The sequence below is a fragment of the Salmo salar genome, chromosome ssa11 (assembly GCF_905237065.1).
Source record: "Salmo salar chromosome ssa11, Ssal_v3.1, whole genome shotgun sequence".
In the NCBI taxonomy this organism is placed as follows: Eukaryota; Metazoa; Chordata; class Actinopteri; order Salmoniformes; family Salmonidae; genus Salmo; species Salmo salar.
The window spans coordinates 89,719,081-89,738,598 of NC_059452.1; the positions used below are offsets into that span (position 1 = coordinate 89,719,081).

General features: G+C 41.4%; 2 protein-coding genes across 2 annotated transcripts; one reads left to right on the plus strand and one right to left on the minus strand.

The window, feature by feature from the left end:
- Positions 1–2,606: 2,606 nt before the first annotated feature.
- Positions 2,607–13,419, minus strand: LOC106563503 (transmembrane protein 179B). The gene is made up of 4 exons (XM_014129153.2): positions 13,191–13,419; positions 3,528–3,663; positions 3,315–3,390; positions 2,607–3,157 (listed from the first exon to the last, which is right to left on the minus strand). Exons 1-4 carry the CDS (start codon positions 13,342–13,344, stop codon positions 3,032–3,034), a joined length of 492 nt encoding a protein of 163 aa, XP_013984628.1. The 5' UTR covers positions 13,345–13,419; the 3' UTR covers positions 2,607–3,031.
- On the plus strand, positions 12,480–18,042 carry LOC106563501 (4F2 cell-surface antigen heavy chain). The gene is made up of 9 exons (XM_014129152.2): positions 12,480–12,825; positions 13,658–13,895; positions 14,018–14,208; positions 15,498–15,671; positions 15,797–15,891; positions 16,003–16,139; positions 16,455–16,770; positions 16,911–16,973; positions 17,059–18,042. The coding sequence occupies exons 2-9, from the start codon at positions 13,684–13,686 to the stop codon at positions 17,404–17,406; spliced, it is 1,536 nt and encodes a 511-aa protein (XP_013984627.1). The 5' UTR covers positions 12,480–12,825; positions 13,658–13,683; the 3' UTR covers positions 17,407–18,042.
- Positions 18,043–19,518: the final 1,476 nt, after the last annotated feature.

Genomic DNA, 19,518 nt, shown 5'->3' on the forward strand with positions numbered 1-19,518 from the left:
GCAGGTAGTTACACTGAAATATTATATATTGTCACATACAATGTGTTATCCACAAATTACTTGTTGGCTTCCCTTATACTGTTTTACATCTATGTCTCCATATGTCATTTTGTTGTTCAGAAAGTGGCTGAGTGGTGAAAATGTGTTGCCTGTTGTTGATAGCACTGCAGGTGAGAGATAAACTCCATGGTAAGCTACGTGCAGTTGTCTCAGGGGCCGATGATCTCAGGGGCCGATGAATCAGACTGATGCTGCCACCATGAACATTTCAGTCTTTATTAACATTTACAGAAGGGTGTCTAATATCTTATCAAGTGGTTTTAAGATAGTGTTGATTCACTAGGGTACACCTCAGTGCAAATCCATGTCAGATGGTTTATGCTGTGCTTGGTGTTAATGCCAGACTAGTGTGTGTTTTGTGCCCCATTTGTCCTGTAATATTTCACTTTTCACTTTCCCCAGTCCATAAAATGTCTCAGGAGCAGGTGGATTCTGTTGTGAGGAATATGGAGATCCTATTGGTGGAGGCAGCGCGGCTTAGGACCCAATGCAAGGCGCAGAGCACCCAGCTGGCCCTGGTGAGGTCACCTCAGCTGAGGGAAGAGGGCCAGGGCCTGCAGATAAAAGCAGCACAGCTAGACATATCCAACATACGCAGGCAGCTGGAGCAGCTCCTGGACACCAAGCCCCATTGAAGCAAAAGAAAGACAAGCTCGCAAACTCAGCAAGCAATTGTATAAGATGGAGAGAAAGAGAGTGCTTGAAGAAAAGGGCAGAGAGGAGAGGGATGGATGGATGGTGAAAGGAGGCACAGAATGATGAAGTGGTTGGTACTGAAGACTGTGTAGTTAATGCCATTTATAAAGGTTGTGATGGATTTAATTCTTCAATTGCAAACTTTTTTCACATAAAATGTAAAATTGTAACTCATTCAATACTAGAAAATAACTAGTAATGATCTGTACTTAATTAATAATAATCAAATAAAGATTATGACAATTATTGTTTTAAATGTGTGTATATATATATATATATATATATATACATACATACATACATACATACATACAGTGGGGGGGAAGTATTTGATCCCCTGCTGATTTTGTACGTTTGCCCACTTACAAAGAAATGATCAGTCTATAATTTTAATGGTAGGTTTATCTGAACAGTGAGAGACAGAATAACAACAAAAAAATCCAGGAAAACGCATGTAAAAAATGTTATAAAATGATTTGCATTCTAATGAGGGAAATAAGTATTTGACCCCTCTGCAAAACATGACTTAGTACTTGGTGACAAAACCCTTGTTGGCAATCACAGAGATCAGACATTTCTTGTAGTTGGCCACCAGGTTTGCACACATCTCAGGAGGGATTTTGTCCCACTCCTCTTTGCAGATCTTCTCCAAGTCATTAAGGTTTCGAGGCTGACATTTGGCAACTCGAACCTTCAGCTCCCTCCACAGATTTTTTATGGGATTAAGGTCTGGAGACTGGCTAGGCCACTCCAGGACCTTAATGTGCTTCTTCTTGAGCCATTCCTTTGTTGCCTTGGCCGTGTGTTTTGGGTCATTGTCATGCTGGAATACCCATCCACGACCCATTTTCAATGCCCTGGCTGAGGGAAGGATGTTCTCACCCAAGATTTGACGTTACATGGCCCCGTCCATCGTCCCTTTGATGCGGTGAAGTTGTCCTGTCCCCTTAGCAGAAAAACACCCCCAAAGCATAATGTTTCCACCTCCATGTTTGACGGTGGAGATGGTGTTCTTGGGGTCATAGGCAGCATTCCTCCTTCTCGTCCAAACATGGCGAGTTGAGTTGATGCCAAAGAGCTCCATTTTGGTCTCATCTGACCACAACACTTTCACCCAGTTGTCCTCTGAATCATTCAGATGTTCATTGGCAAACTTCGGACGGGCCTGTATATGTGCTTTCTTGAGCAGGGGGACCTTGCGGGCGCTGCAGGATTTCAGTCCTTCACGGCGTAGTGTGTTACCAATTGTTTTCTTGGTGACTATGGTCCCAGCTGCCTTGAGATCATTGACAAGATCCTCCCGTGTAATTCTGGGCTGATTCCTCACCGTTCTCATGATCATTGCAACCCCACGAGGTGAGATCTTGCATGGAGCCCCAGGCCCGAGGGAGATGAACAGTTATTTTGTGTTTCTTCCATTTGCGAATAATTGCACCAAATGTTGTCACCTTCTCACCAAGCTGCTTGGCGATGGTCTTGTAGCCCATTCCAGCCTTGTGTAGGTCTACAATCTTGTCCCTGACATCCTTGGAGAGCTCTTTGGTCTTGGCCATGGTGGAGAGTTTGGAATCTGATTGATTGATTGCTTCTGTGGACAGATGTCTTTTTTACAGGTAACAAGCTGCGGTTAGGACCACTCCCTTTAAGAGTGTGCTCCTAATCTCAGCTCGTTACCTGTATAAAAGACACCTGGGAGCCAGAAATCTTTCTGATTGAGAGGGGGTCAAATACTTATTTCCCTCATTAAAATGCAAATCAATTTATAACATTTTTGACATGCATTTTTCTGGATATTTTTGTTGTTATTCTGTCTCTCACTGTTCAAATAAACCTACCATTAAAATTATAGACTGATCCTTTCTTTATCAGTGGGCAAACGTACAAAATCAGCAGGGGATCAAATACTTTTTTCCCCCCACTGTATATATATATGTGTAGAAGATACACTTCACAGGAAATGTTTTGTCTTTCACAGATGTACATATCAGTACAGTATAAATTAAACAGGTCATCCTATATATCAGGAAGGGACTGAATTGTGTAACTAATTGATTTAAGTATACAAAAATGGAAGAGGTTACTTCCAAAGTTAATTGTACTTCCCACTATTCCATAGTGAAAACACGGAGTTAGGTTGCCCCATTGATGACCAAAACATCCTGTTTTACAAGCCCCTGTTATTTGATCTTGGGCCAATAATAGGTTCTTGCATGCAGGGAACTGGATCCAAAGACACATAATGGCACCCATCGGGCTATAGGTTAGGTCAGTGGGGTCAGACAGGTCGGTGGAAGAAGGGTTCTGTTTCAGACGTGCTCCATTCTGACCCTGACCCCTGATGTTCCTGGACAAACACCACCGCCACGCTCAGCACCCAGAAGAAGTTCACCCACACAGACTTCTGGGAAAGACAACGAAATAGAGGACAGATGAAGAATACAATATATGGCTTTAAATAAAAATGTCAATACAAGGGACATAAAAAAAGTATCTGTGGTCTAATAAGGCAACAGCGTTTTGATGTGTCTTATCATGATATGGATAGTGTCAGGGCAGACCTCTGCATTATACACGCCTGTGTAGAACTGATTCCCATCGTAGAGACTGACCCAGGTTTTATGGTCTGCATCACGACTGAAATTAAAGAAGTCCTCCAGATGTAAAAGAACAGCATAAAATATTTCACATTTCATATACAGTATGAGGGACAAGAGGGCACTGAGCACAGAGGTGATATGGGAGAAGACAGAAAAACAAGGCAGCCATCTCACCTGGTTATGGAGGGCACGCTTTGAAGGGCAGACAGAAAGAGACGGTCCCTGACACCGCCAGTAAGAACAATATCTTCACACGCACGCCCAGAGTAACATTCAGCCACAGTCTTTCCCTGGGGGTGCAGGATAGGAGCTAGGTAAAGAAATACAGTCCAAATCAACAACAAACAAATCATTTCTGTTGATGCCACACTATTTGGGCATGGAAATCGATATTATTTACACAATTGCTGGGCCATACAGTTGAACCTCTCACCTCTTGACCTTCTCTTCCACACAGCTGGTGTAGAACCAGTAGATGGCCACAGATACAGAGATGGCTTACACAAAGTAGCAGAGGGAGGGATGGCTGGGGCTCTCCAGAACCAGGCCAAATGTGTTGTACTCAACAGTCCCATAAAGAATGCACTGGCCTGTTAAGTGGCCCTGAATGACATACACATTTTACAGATGCATTCAGTAAAACGATATAGTTTATTCTACAGTATGCAATTGAAATAATCGTATGCATGTTCCACAACCTAAAACTACACAGTCTGTCACACACGGGCCTCACTGTCTCCTGGCCTGGATAGGGAGCCTAATTCAACTTCAATGAAATGCTTTAGAAATTCCATTCTTTAATTCATGTGCACAAATGAATAGTTATATTCTTTTAGGACATTAGATGATTATCTTATGGTGCCACTGGGCCATGTGACAACAGGAAGATCTATGAATGTAGAACACATTTTTCTCAACACATTTAATTTCAAACAGGCATTGTCATCTGTACTGTCAATGGTGCATTTAGGTGAAGTCAACTAAGACATCAAAATAATGTATTCCCTGAATTAAAAAGTCACATGATGATCTCTACTGATTTAATTGATATTCTCATTATTTGCTCCTATGGTTAGTCCCCATGTTTTGGGTTGTGTTATAAACTCTGAGAAAAAAAAATCTGGAAAATACAACATAACACTGAGAAAAGTTATTGAAAATCTGATAAAATCTTACTAAACTATTGGATGTAGCACCCAAAAGTTTAACCCATTGTTGAGAGGGTGATAAAAACATATTCAGTAGTCTCAATACCCAGCAGCTGTCCACTAGTAGCCATGTGTCCATTTGAAAGTGTAGTACTGTTGCAGCGGACAATAGCCTTATCAGACTATAGTTGCAGTCGGAAGTTTACATACACCTTAGCCAAATACATTTAAACTCAGTTTTTGATAATTCCTGACATTTAATCCGAGTACAAATTCCCTGTCTTAGGTCAGTTAGGATCACCACTTTATTTTAAGAATGTGAAATGTCAGAATAATAGTAGAGAGAATGATTTAGTCCAGCTTTTATTTCTTTCATCACATTCCCAGTGGGTCAGAAGCTTACATACACTCAATTAGTATTTGGTAGCATTGCCTTTAAATTCTTTAACTTGGGTCAAACATTTCAGGTAGCCTTCCACAAGCTTCCCACAATAAGTTGGGTGAATTTTGGCCCATTCCTCCTGACAGCCCTGGTGTAACTGAGTCAGGTTTGTAGGCCTCCTTGCTCGCACACGCTTTTTCAGTTCTGCCCACAAATGTTCTATAGGATTGAGGTCAGGGCTTTGTGCTAGCCACTCCAATACCTTGACGTTGTTGTCCTTAAGCCATTTTGCCACAACTTTGAAAGTATGCTTGGGGTCATTGTCCATTTGGAGGACCCATTTGCGACCAAGCCTTAACTTCCTGACTGATATCTTGAGATGTTGCTTCAATATATCCACATAAGTTTCCTTCCTCATCAGCCATCTATTTTGTGAAGTGCACCAGTCCCTCCTACAGCAAAGCACCCCGACAACATGCTTCACGGTTGGGATGGTGTTCTTCGGCTTGCAAGCCTCCCCATTTTTCCTCCAACATAATGATGGTCATTATGGCCAAACAGTTCTATTTTTGTTTCATCAGACCAGAGGACATTTCTCCAAAAAGTATGATCTTTGTCCCCATGTGCAGTTGCAAACCGTAGTCTGGCTTTTTATGGCGTTTTTTGAGCAGTGGCTTCTTCCTTGCTGAGCAGCCTTTCAGGTTATGTCAATATAGGACTCGTTTTACTGTGGATATATACTGCTCAAAAAAATAAAGGGAACACTTAAACAACACATCCTAGATCTGAATGAAAGAAATAATCTTATTAAATACTTTTTTCTTTACATAGTTGAATGTGCTGACAACAAAATCACACAAAAATAATCAATGGAAATCCAATTTATCAACCCATGGAGGTCTGGATTTGGAGTCACACTCAAAATTAAAGTGGAAAACCACACTACAGGCTGATCCAACTTTGATGTAATGTCCTTAAAACAAGTCAAAATGAGGCTCAGTAGTGTGTGTGGCCTCCACGTGCCTGTATGACCTCCCTACAACGCCTGGGCATGCTCCTGATGAGGTGGCGGATGGTCTCCTGAGGGATCTCCTCCCAGACCTGGACTAAAGCATCCGCCAACTCCTGGACAGTCTGTGGTGCAACGTGGCGTTGGTGGATGGAGCGAGACATGATGTCCCAGATGTGCTCAATTGGATTCAGGTCTGGGGAACGGGCGGGCCAGCCCATAGCATCAATGCCTTCCTCTTGCAGGAACTGCTGACACACTCCAGCCACATGAGGTCTAGCATTGTCTTGCATTAGGAGGAACCCAGGGCCAACCGCACCAGCATACGGTCTCACAAGGGGTCTGAGGATCTCATCTCGGTACCTAATGGCAGTCAGGCTACCTCTGGCGAGCACATGGAGGGCTGTGTGGCCCCCCAAAGAAATGCCACCCCACACCATGACTGACCCACCGCCAAACCGGTCATGCTGGAGGATGTTGCAGGCAGCAGAACGTTCTCCACGGCGTCTCCAGACTCTGTCACATGCTCAGTGTGAACCTGCCTTCATCTGTGAAGAGCACAGGGCGCCAGTGGCGAATTTGCCAATCTTGGTGTTCTCTGGCAAATGCCAAACGTCCTGCACGGTGTTGGGCTGTAAGCACAACCCCCACCTGTGGACGTCGGGCCCTCATACCACCCTCATGGAGTCTGTTTCTGACCGTTTGAGCAGACACATGCACATTTGTGGCCTGCTGGAGGTCATTTTGCAGGGCTCTGGCAGTGCTTCTCCTGCTCCTCCTTGCACAAAGGCGGAGGTAGCGGTCCTGCTGCTGGGTTGTTGCCCTCCTACGGCCTCCTCCACGTCTCCTGATGTACTGGCCTGTCTCCTGGTAGCGCCTCCATGCTCTGGACACTACGCTGACAGACACAGCAAACCTTCTTGCCACAGCTCGCATTGATGTGCCATCCTGGATGAGCTGCACTACCTGAGCCACTTGTGTGGGTTGTAGACTCCGTCTCATGCTACCACTAGAGTGAAAGCACCGCCAGCATTCAAAAGTGACCAAAACATCAGCCAGGAAGCATAGGAACTGAGAAGTGGTCTGTGGTCCCTACCTGCAGAACCACTCCTTTATTGGTGGTGTCTTGCTAATTGCCTATAATTTCCACCTGTTGTCTATTCCATTTACACAACAGCATGTGAAATTTATTGTCAATCAGTGTTGCTCCCTAAGTGGACAGTTTGATTTCACAGAAGTGTGATTGACTTGGAGTTACATTGTGTTGTTTAAGTGTTCCCTTTATTTTTTTGAGCAGTGTAGATACTTTTGTACCTGTTTCCTCCAGCATCTTCACAAGGTCCTTTGCTGTTGTTCTGGAATTGATTTGCACTTTTCGCACCAAAGTGTGTTCATCTCTAGAAGACAGAACGCATCTCCTTCCTGAGCGGTATGATGGCTGCGTGGTCTCATGGTGTTTATACTTGGGTACTATTGTGTGTACAGATGAACGTGGTACCTTCAGGCGTTTGGAAATTGCTCCTAAGGATGAACCAGACTTGTGGAGGTCTTCAATTTTTTTTCTGGGGTCTTGGCTGATTTCTTTTGATTTTCCCATGATGTCAATCAAAGATGCGCTGAGTTTGAAGGTAGGCTTTGAAATACATCCACAGGTACACCTCCAATTGACTCAAATGATGTCAATTAGCCTATCAGGAGCTTCTAATGCCATGACATAATTTTCTGGAATTTTCCAAGCTGTTTAAAGGCACAGTCAACTTAGTGTATGTAAACTTCTGACCCACTGGAATTGTGATACAGTGAATTATAAGTGAAATAATCTGTCTGTAAACAATTGTTGGAAAAGTTACTTGTGTCATTCACGAAGTAGATGTCCTAACCGACTTTCCAAAACTATAGTTTGTTAACAAGAAATTTGTGGAGTGGTTAAAAAAAACAGTTTTAATGACTCTAACCTAAGTGCATGTAAACTTCCGACTTCAACTGTATGAATGTGGAAATGTTTCCAATTTTTTATATTGTTCAATGTTATAACGGGATAAAAAAAATGATGCTATCAAGTTGGTTCATTAGTGTTCTCAAATTTAGAATGTCCCATATGCAGTTGAAAGATCCGACATGTCAATCATGAATGCGTTCATACCTGGGTGATTGTCAGTGAGACAGCAAACGTTATTCATTTACATTTTACATTTACGTCATTTAGCAGACGCTCTTATCCAGAGCGACTTATGAAACAGCCTGCGTAAAGTACGAGCTACAAAACGAGCAGCCTCGGCAACGCCATCATGAACCTCTGCAAACCCATCCTATGATACCCATCGAGGACACCTATAATTGGTTGATTGTAAGATTGGAATGGAATACTTAAATTGGGCCTCTATGTGAGACAAAATAAATGGCCACATAATGGCGCTGTGTAACCTGAAGCCATATAACCAGAGCCCTGAATAGGTCTGTATAACCATCCACACAAACCAGTAGGTCTGTGCACTACTCCATTACACTGATGATGGCACAGGCAACCTTATTTCAATCACTTGATTTCAATCACATGATTGAGATTATGACAGTGGTGTAAAAAGTACCCTATTGTCATACTTGAGTAAAAGTAAACATACCTTAATAGAAAATGACTCAATTAGAAGGTAAAGTCACCTAGTAAAATTCTACTTGAATAAAAGTCTAAAAGTATTTTATTTTAAATATACTTAACTATTAAAAGTAAAAGTATAAATCCTTTCAAATTCCTTATATTAAGCAAACCAGACTGCACAATGTTCTTGTTTTTTGTTGTTGCCAAGGGCACACCAACACTCAGACATAATTTACAAACTTAGCATTTTAGTTTAGTGAGTCCACCAGATCAGAGGCCGTAGGGATGACCGGGGATGTTCCCTTGATAAGTGTGTGAATTGGACCATTTTCCTGTTCTGCTAAGCATTCAACATATAAGGAGTACTTTTGGGTGTCATGGAAAATGTTTTGAAGAAAAATTACATTCTTTTCTTTTGGAATGTAATGAAGTAAAAGTAAAAAGTTGTCAAAGATATAAATTGTAAAGTAAAGTACAGATACCCCCAAAAACTACCTAAGTAGTACTTTAAAGTATTTTTACTAAAGTACTTTACACCACTGGGTTTTTATTATTCCTAGACCCAGCTCTCCAACATGTACATAAACAAATCTAATCTTCTCAGTTATCAGCATAGTTTCCCTCTAACCCTAATCGAGTTTAGAATTCCATACACAGAAATGCAAAGCCAACTTTTTGGATCTTGTATTGTTCTCCTCTGAGACTGAAAACTGTGTGTCTGTGTGTGCATAGACGCTTCATTTTATTTCCACTCTTACTGACAGTTGTGGCTGCTTCACGTGATGTATTGTTGTCTCTACCTTCTTGCCCTTTGTGCTGTTGTCTGTGCCCAATAATGTTTGTACCATGTTTTGTGCTGCTACCATGTTGTGCTGCTGCCATGTTGTGTTGCTACCATGTTGTCATATTGTGTTTATACCATGCTGTGTTGCTATGTTGTTGTCTTAGGTCTCTCTTTATGTAGTGTTGCGTTGTCTCTCTTGTCGTGATGTGTGTTTTGTCCTATATTTTTATTTTATTTTTTAATCCCCGTAGGAGGCCTTTTGGTAGGCCGTCACTGTAAATAAGAATTTGTTCTTAACCGACTTGCCTAGTTAAATAAAGGTTAAATAAAAATAAAGAAATACAAATGTCAGTAGTGGTCCTTGTGATTAAAGGAGTGTAAAGAAGAAGTGTTCCTAAGTGATAACAGAACATTTAACAGCAGATGTTTTTTTTGCTGATTTGCTAAACGGAGTTACTGTTTAACTACCGTTTTAAGCAATTCCTTTTAATCCCAATAATGTTTTCATCAAATAAAATTGTATAAATACACCTTGACTTGACATACAAATGTTCTGGTTTACACAATGTAGCCTGAACCTGAGAGACCTGGAGGTGGATGTCTCAGAAATGTAATATCCTCTGTGCAGCACAATAATGAAAGGAACAAATAACAGGAGATCAATAGTTATGAAATGGGCAGATGGGAAATGTCTGGCTTAAAGCCAGATAAATGTGTGTCTGACTGTAATATCAAACCAATAATTCACCAGGTTGAGCAATCTGCTTGAATCAGATAAGTAAACGTTTTATGAAATGTTTGATTCAGTGGGGTTTTGCTGTTGTTTGTGAATTTGTGCATTCTATCGCAGTCCTGTCAAGCTGGATAAGTGCAGGTTAAGCTGACTGAAAAAAAGATTTTAGCTTAACAGAGAACCATCTTACTTAATCCAAAGCCTTTAACATTGCTCTTGATTTGATCACAGTGTACTTCCATTAAATGTAATTACTGATCTGACCAATCATCATAGTCCTTTGATGAAGGACTTTGATCATAGGATCAGAACATCAATCATACTTCCATTGTTCTCTACTGTGTTCATTAATCGCAACTCTTGTGTAGAAGATTGTAGGCCAGGCCCACCCCTCTCTTAGACCTTTTCAGGAAAACATGTTGATCTTCCATCCTACAGCGTGTGTTTTTCAGGGAGGGCCTAAGGACACAAAGTGCTCAGCTCCGCTGTGTTTACATGATACCGGACACCCCTCAGCCTCTGCCCTCCAGAGGGAGGGACATGAGCTTATAGAGGGACTGTATTTTGTTTCGTGTTTTCCTGTATTGTATGTGTATTGTATGTGTATTGTATGTATGTATTGTTATTTTACTGCTGCTCTTTAATTATTTGTTTCTTTTTTTTTAACTTATAGATTTTTTACTTAACACATTTTTTTCTTAAAACTGCATTGTTGGTTAAGGGCTTGTAAATCAGCATTTCATTGTAAGATCTACATCTGTTGTATTCAGCGCATGAGACAAATACAATTAGATTTTTTTTAAATAGGCCGTTAATCTAGACTGTGGCCTGGCGGATATTTTAGATGCATTAAAGCAAGTATGGTGACCTGGCTCCTGTGTGGCACAGCAGTCTAAAGCACTACATCTCGGTGCTAGAGGCGTCACTACAGACCCTGGTTCGATCCTGGGCTGTATCACAACCGGCCGTGATCAGGAGTCCCAGCGTCGTCCAGGTTAGGGGAGGGTTTGAAAGGGTAAGGCCGTCATTGTAAAATAAGAATTTGTTCTTAAATGACTTGCATCGTTAAATAAAACCCCTATATATACTGTATGTGGCCCCTTTTCAACACATTCCACCCTCGTACCGTTCCACCACTAGTAACTGTATTTTATGCAAAATCTTCAGTCACAAAGCACTTTTTGAAAGGTGTTTACATACTTAATGATAGTTCTTGATCAGCCCACCTCTAACTCTAACCTCCAACTAGTATACAACATTAGTACTGTTATAGGGTCAGGAATATACAGGGGTTTATAACACAGTTGGCATTGATCCAAAGGGACCAAAAGGTTCCTGAACAGCTTCTACCCCAAAGCCATAAGACTGCTGAACATGTCATTAAATGGCTACCCGGACTTTCTGCTTTTCACCCCATACCTACATGTACATAGTACTTTGATCAATCACCTAACCAAACCTCCATGTACATATGACCTCAATCAATCACCGCAACTACCTCATACCCCAGTACACTGACTTGGTACCGGTGCTCCTTGTATATAGCCTGTATATAGCCTCGTTATTGTTATGATCCAAGACCGATCTGTTAGTGATCATCATGTCTGAGCTTGTTTTGATTTTAATCAAGAATGCCCCATGGCTATACTCTACCATATTGCAAATGGAAATAGGTCAAAAGCTCCATACTACCTCTGCCTACAACAGTTTCACTGCATTATCAGAGGATATATTCTGCTGAATAGTGACGTCTGTAATCTTGGGCTGTAACAAGACATTACTCTTATCACTGCAGAGTCTGTGAGGAGATTACAAGATGAGAATGTGTCTTGTAGATTGGACAGAACTGTGTCAACATAGAAAGATATGCAGAAACTTGATCATTAACAATATAATTTACATACATTGGCCTATAATTAATTCAAGTGGTGTTTTCTTCATCTCTTCTTTGTCTTAAAAATGATGTTGTAATCAAGATTGTTTTTAAAATGATTCTAGTCATTGCATTGATTGGTGGATGCGAATCAATACCGAAGAAATATTCCCTGAATTATCTTGAGAATAACACAAACAAGTCCAAGGAGTCTGGAGTCCAAAAAAACAAAGAGGGGTTATGAACACAGGAGATTTTTGCAGCAATTTAGGAAATACATTTTCTAGGTCAAAGGTTGTGGGCTATTTGATCAGATATGTTAGACTTTTGGTACAATATATCCAATTGGTAATATCTACTTTGGAACACAATCTTATCTTTTCTAGAAACTATAATTTCTGTATTTTTCAGATGTTCTAGCAGGATGGATGGAAATCATAACTGGACAATATCACAGAAATAGGATGAGTTTTATTATAGAGGTCACACTGCCTATAATATTTTTCCCTATTTGTAAGTCCTACCCTCTGTTTTTCTAGACTAAAGCACAGATATATCTATTTCCGGTTAGTTGTTTGTGACATTTCTTGCCAACTCATGAAACATGAGAGGGATGCATGTCTAGCAGATGGCACCGTTTAAGGTGGACTTTCTTTATCAAACGCAAACATTTCAATTCCCAAACCATGAAATGCAAGTCGACTTTAACTCTCAATAGAGTACACTTGCAAAGTTAACGAATTTGTGTTAACTTGATCAAACTCATCATAATTGATCAATCTGCAAGTTGTGATGTTGGCCCTTCCTTAAAATTGGGCGGCTACTGACGCCTACAGTACTATATAAAGAGCGCATTACTGCGGCCGTGGTTAAACAATTTTTCTCAGCAATAAGGTTAACCTGAAGGCGAATTGAAAACTACTTACACGACCAGTTATCTTCACCAGGTAAGAACGGATTGGTTATTACGTTCATGCAGGTGACTATCTGAAATTGCGGATGTAATCATTGGTTTGTTCAGTGACTGAACATCAGTCCCTATTTCAACTGTTTGTACCCCACTAAATCACTAAAAGTGTCGTTACATTGAACTAATCTAGTGACAATTTAGAAAATATTTTATTGTATTACCCTTTCTGTTTTCGGTGTGCTTTAGCCCTTAGTCTGGTGCCTTCACTAGAATAAGACTGGACCAATCCTCTAACGCACACGAGATTAGGCATACAAACCTGCCATAGGCTACAATGTATACAATAATGTTGTCTACTGTAAAGATCAAACCAACGAACCATTTAATGAAGATATTACTTACATTCGTTATCTAATGAAATTGTTGGATAGGTGGCAATTGCTTTAACATTTAGCCCCCATATGCTCAATCCAAGCGATGTGAATGTAAACTCCTTTCGCCGCACTGGCTCAGAGTCCAGATATATTAGCCTATTTCTGTCAAATATATATAACATATTGTAATTTACATATTTGCCCGCATGGTCTTTGTTTAAAATTGAAGGGTGATGCAATGCTTAGTCAACTTGCAATTGTATTAGACCATCGTATGCGCATGTGCGTGACAGCTGTGTTCGAGAACGTCAAACACGTGATGTATCATGGGTAAATTATGACTGACTGATATACAAATAATGTGGAGTAGTTGTTTAGGATGAAAGGTGATTTGTAGAGCAGTCAGTCTCAATTTACCTTTAAAGTAGTTGGCAGTGTCGAGCGCGGCCAAAGACACTACTTACTCAGCAACACTCATCTTTCTTTTTTATAAAGAACATCTAAATTGAACCAACGTCACAATGAGTAAGGACACGGAGGTAGACATGAAGGATGTGGAGCTCAATCTGGACCAGGAGAAGCAGCCGATGACGGGCGGGGCAGAGAACGGTGATGCTGGTTCTCCCACCTGCACGGAGAACGGCAGCGTTAAAGTGAAAATCCCCGAGGAGACGGAGACTAAATTTACCGGTTTATCCAAAGAGGAACTCCTCAGAGTCGCTGGAACACCAGGGTAAGAAATATTAAGATGTATGCAATAGACTAGCTTATTAAAAAATAGTTAATGGTTGTTCGCAATGTAAACATTTAGGGTATAATATTGCATTACTAAATATTTCCCTTCATCACCTAAAGGTGGGTCCGGACAAGATGGGCCCTTCTGATTCTGTTCTGGCTGGGCTGGCTCGGGATGCTGGCTGGAGCTGTGGCCATCATTGTTCAAGCACCTCGCTGCAAAGACATTCCTGCCATGAACTGGTGGAATTATGGACCTCTGTACCAAATTGGAAATGTGCAAGCTTTCAGCGAGTCCCAGAATCTAAAGGGTAAGAGCCCCTGAAAGGGGTGAGGATGACTAAGATTAGTGATGAAACCAGTATACGTTTCACCTTGTGAAACTCACTAGTAGGTCACAGACAGTTCATATAAAGTAGTGTGAATACAGTGAACCACATAGTTACCCCACCCAATTGCAACTTGTAGCCTATGGCTGGGTTTCCAAAGGCAGCCCAAGTCTACAATTTTGCCCAATTATTGGCGAAGATCAGAATTGGGCTGCCTGTGTAAATGGCTTGAGAGTCAAGTTCTGGGGACACTGAAATTGGGTTTAGGGTGGTAGTGTGTTGAAGGGTCAGACCAGTGTTTATTCATTTGAGCAACAGAGCACGTGACGAGACATGAGATTTTAAAATCGTCTGCTTTAACTTCCAAGTGTGTGCCCATAGTATTCTCAGAATTGAGGTCACATTTATTTTATGTGAACACGTTTACTATTTCCTTGACTCCGCTCCAAGGGATTGTAGGGGGGGGGGGGCTCTTTAAGCATCCTTTTGAACCATCAGAATCCTCCCTCCTACACCCTAAGCTGACTGGTTTGGCATGTTTCTTGTTTGGGGGGGTATTAAGGTGTCTGCGTGCTTCAGTTCGGCGGGTCGAAGTCGAACAAGTGTGCTCTCCTACTACCGTAAAAGACATTCGCTTTAAAAACGAGAAGTGCCAATCGTTCCATTTGTTCTATTTGAGATGCCGTAGCCAGTATACAGTTCCTCAACATAGTCAGAATTAATCTAATATATCTCAAGAAATCTGTCATTAATTTTGACATTTTTGCAGAGGAGAGCTTAGTTGTGCAATTTTACATATAACCAAGAAGTTTGTTGCAGTATTTCTCAATGGAGAAAATGTGCATGAAAACGAGTTCTCTCATTGAATGACTATAGACTTTATTGAAGAATCCCTACAGTTGCCCAATCATGGGTGTAGACTTGGGCTCCCAAACTTAGGCTGACCTTGAGGAAATAATGTGTGCCCGAACAGCCAAAAAAAAACCTTAATGATGTCCAAATCATCATAATATATACACAAACTTTTCTGAACTGTTTCGGCTGGGAAGCATGCGGACACCTTTAGTCATATTCCAAGAACTGGACTACATGATGGCTGTCTGAAACAACTTGTTTTTGTTTGTGTGAGCGCAGCTACAACGCCAGTGGGTGGTTACACACTGAGAAGGATTTCCAGGATAAAAGTTAATTTTTTTATCCATATGTTGTATCTTTAATGGAAAAACGGATGTATGGCCACTTTCAGTAAGCAGTTTTCTATTGTGTAACAGGTGTGGCGGACAAGATGAACCATCTGAGCCAGCTGAAGGTTAAAGGTCTGGTCATTGGGCCCATCCATGTTGCCCCCTTAGACAACCTTGTGAGCCTGAACTTTGAGGAGATCTCCTCTGACGCTGGCAATCTGGAACAGTTCAAAAGCCTCATTACAGCTGCACACAAGAAGAGTGAGTATAGCCCCTTTTTTATTTTCTCTTCATTTGATGTCCTTTCAATTGTAGTCTCTTGAAACTACTCATTGGTTCGGCAGTGGTCTGTGGTTCAGATGGATTAACTCTCTCCCCTCTGACAGGCATCAATGTGGTCCTGGATCTGACTCCCTACTATCTGGGAAGCAGACCATGGTTCGCTAATGTTAGTGTCCCAAACGTTGCTGAGAGACTCAAGGTAATAATTTGTAGCGTCTCTTCTCATTGAACTCATTAAATCTACTACGTCAGTCCCAATTGAATGTATTTGAGTTCATCAATCTAATGTGTGAACTGTCTTTCCTCCCAGTCTGCCCTGGTGTTCTGGCTGAACCAAGGTGTGGATGGGATCCAGCTGTCTGGTGTAGAGCGTGTGGCCAGCGTAGTTCCGTCTCTTTGGGCTGACATTCGAGCCATTGTCCAGAATGGGACTGAGGGAAAGAGAAGGTGAGCATATGTCCACAATTGCATACATCACTCCCTTAGAACTCAACTGGGCATCTCAGTAAATTGTCATGCTTTGGAGCCACCTAGTGGTTTAATCATGGTATTGTTTCATCACTTTTTCATCCTCTACAAAATGGCTATTGGTTAACTTGTGGTGTAAGCTGCACTGACTGCTACTTAGAGCTGATACTGTATCTTGCTTCTATTACAATTGGTACATTAGACTTGTGTGTGTGTATATGTGTGTGTGTGTATATATAGATATAGATAGATATCTATCTTTAATTCCTTTCCTAATGTTGTCTTTTTGCTCAGGATTCTGATTGGAGTGACTGAGAAGACCTCTGCAGTTGAAGTCTCTGAACTGCTTAACTCCACTGGGGTGGACCTACTCCTATCCGGGGCCCTCAGGTCTAAGAGCATGACCCCTACGGATCGTGCGCAGACTGTCCAGCAGCTGCTTTCCTCTCACAACCAGACCCAGCTGGCCTGGAACATTGGGGACAGGAAGGAGGGTCACCTGGCCACACTGGTGGGCCCAGACATGGTGAACTTCAACCAGATGCTCCTGCTCACACTGCCCGGAACCCCAGTGTTCAACTATGGGGATGAGATTGCCCTGGCTGATGCGGTGAGCAGGGGTTTTCCATAACTAATGTATCACAAAACAAATGACAGCTTTAGCCTTGGAGAGATTCACACTTTTTTTTAAATAAAAGCTTGTCTTGATTTGTATGGGTACTTAATGTATTGATTGTCTTTCTATAACAGGATACAAAGTCCCCTAAGATGCTGTGGGATTCACTCGAAGATGAGACAAATGGAACTGCTAAGGTAAATGGGATGCTAATGACCATATTAATTAAACTGTTAGAAAGGCAAAGCAGTTCAAATAATATTTAATTCCTGCCACTCTCAGGAGGAGAAAGAACAGAGGCTCTCCTGCCGTTCCTTCTTCAAGACTCTGAGTGAACTGCGTGGAAAAGAGCGTTCCCTGCAGCATGGGGACTATATTCCCCTCTTCAATTCCACCTCTGCCCTTGCTTACCTCCGCCAGTGGGACCAGAGTGGGCGCTATGTCGCTGCCTTCAACTGGGGCAGCGACGCAGTGACCCTTCAGCTGTCCCACCCTGACCTGCCTGCTTGGGCTGTGGTCCAGGTGAGCACAGACAAGGTCAACCTGGCCCCTGACAGTACTGTTGCACTCTCTAAGTTGGAGCTAGGCCCAGGCCAGGCTGTCCTGCTACAGTTCCCCTACATAGCCTAGAAAGAGGAGCGATCCAGCACCATCTGTGTGGGCACTGATAAAGTAGTTGTCACTTATTTTTTTTGTATTTACATTTTTTAGGGAATTCTGTTACTTTAAGAAAAGGGAAAAAGTCTGATAAAGAGTCACTGTCATTCAAATGGCCATTGCATTTTAGCATGCACTCATCAATATATTTTACTTGAACTCCTCCTAGAATATAGAAACTGCTGTGAATTAGTCCTGTATTCTAGAATACTGTGTTGGTCAGACATACAAACACCTGTGTACGCATCGTAAGCACCAGTCAACACTTCTTCAACTATCGGACTATCTTGCTGTTACTGAAAATACATTCCAGACCATGAAATGCAATGCTTGAATTTATCATTTTAAAAATGTATTTTATTGGCTTTTTTTATTTTTTTTTATTTTTTTAAGTTGTGTTTCTTTTTAGGTCATGGTTGGCCCCTTACTGAAATGTAATTGTTTTCAAAATGTTTCTCACATGTTTCAAGAATGATCAATTATCTGATGTTGATTGCTTTGGCAGCAGAAGGTGTAAAACACATCAAAGGTGGAGGGGCTTAAACTCTTTCCTCCTACTAAATTAAATTGGCATGATATAAAATGGGTGAAATAAACAACTGAATACAACCTTTACTAGTCTGTTTATTTAGGCTAGCATGTGCTTCCAATGGTGTGGGGAAATCTAAACCTGAGGTTAAACATTAAAGCTAGCCCCCTCCACTCTGCACTTGGAACATCTCTTATTGGTATCAGGTGTCCCTTACAGGGCTGTATTTAAACATGGTACATGCAGGGAGCTCTGTCTCTCCTGACTCTTGACACTACTTAAACATTTATCTATCAACGCTGCTATAGAAAGACAGTGACTGCTCCTGTTTGCACCCACAAAAGTTAGTCAAGAGCTCGTGATTGAGTACTGAACTAAATATATGCATCTGAGTATTAATCTATAATAAAAATTAGCTGGGACTGGGGGCACAATCATGTACACGCCATTGGCCTAGTTGCTTTCTATTAGAAAGGGGGGGGGAAAGATTATCCTTTGTGCACTCTCCATGAAGTGGTTTTAATTTTGCTGCTTGACACTATTCACAAAGTCCCAAAACCCTACACTATGTACTACTAGTGTGGTTCGTGTATAAACTACTAAACCTCTTGTATCACAAACACTCACATGGCAAACTACCCCTTACTTGGGTTTTAATGGTGCACACTGTTAGAATACTGAAAAGCATTCTATGCTTTTGAATGGATGTCTGATCTAATCACTACACCGATCTCATAATGGTTTTAGTTGTCATGTAAGGATGAGTGATGGAAATGGGGGGGTGTTTAGGGGAGAATGCATCAGTCTGACGGAGGGGTATGAAAATGGAGCTTCATCACTGACACCAGATCTGCTGAACATACATTTCAGCAGAGAGATAAGACCTTGATGCTGAAAGCAACAATGGAATCTTAAAAGGATTATTTATGAAGGCTTTTTCTTCCTGTCTGATTTTCTGTGTCGGGTAGTCCTGAGGGTGCTAGCCATCAACCTTGATGTAGTTCTGTCCTTGAGCTGTTCTTGTCTAATGTTTTGTGTTGTGTGGACCCCAGGAAGAGTAGCTGCTGCTTTCACAACAGCTAATGAGGATTCGAAAATACCAATACCTTCCAGGAATTGCAAAGGGGTTTCTAGCTCTTCATTTGTCTACCTCAAACTCTTTTTCTTATTTGGGATCACATTGGCTCTAAATTAATCTGTTCTGTGTTGAGTTGGACTTCAAAACTTACAAAGTCTCAAATTGTTCTCAAGAGCATTTTCATTGTTCTCTAGTCTAGACATGCACAGTTTAGGGCCTACAGGTATTCTATCCCTAAACAGGGCCCTTCTACTATAGCAAAAATGTAATCTGACTCTAAAGGGCTTAATTGACAAAATCCTGAACTATCCCTTTAAGTATGGACCAGCCTTTACACTCCCTTGGAAGATTTATGGTCATCACTAGTTACCACAGCCACAACGTCATAAACCCCGCCCATTTCTACAATTTATCGTAATGTGATTTTAAACCATACTGCAAATCTTAAATTAAGACCAAAACGCAAGTTTTTCTTTTC

What these genes read in the sequence shown, in the direction of transcription:
- LOC106563503 (XM_014129153.2), bottom strand. Translation starts at nt 13,344, where the DNA reads ATGTTATATATATTTGACAGAAATAGGCTAATATATCTGGACTCTGAG. An exon ending in AATTTCATTAGATAACGAAT is followed by an intron (nt 3,664 to 13,190) that starts GTAAGTAATATC and finishes TTCTTTACCTAG; the next exon opens with CTCCTATCCTGCACCCCCAG. An exon ending in AGCGTGCCCTCCATAACCAG is followed by an intron (nt 3,391 to 3,527) that starts GTGAGATGGCTG and finishes CTTTAATTTCAG; the next exon opens with TCGTGATGCAGACCATAAAA.
- LOC106563501 (XM_014129152.2), top strand. Translation starts at nt 13,684, where the DNA reads ATGAGTAAGGACACGGAGGTAGACATGAAGGATGTGGAGCTCAATCTG. An exon ending in AGAGTCGCTGGAACACCAGG is followed by an intron (nt 13,896 to 14,017) that starts GTAAGAAATATT and finishes CATCACCTAAAG; the next exon opens with GTGGGTCCGGACAAGATGGG. An exon ending in TACAGCTGCACACAAGAAGA is followed by an intron (nt 15,672 to 15,796) that starts GTGAGTATAGCC and finishes CCCCTCTGACAG; the next exon opens with GCATCAATGTGGTCCTGGAT.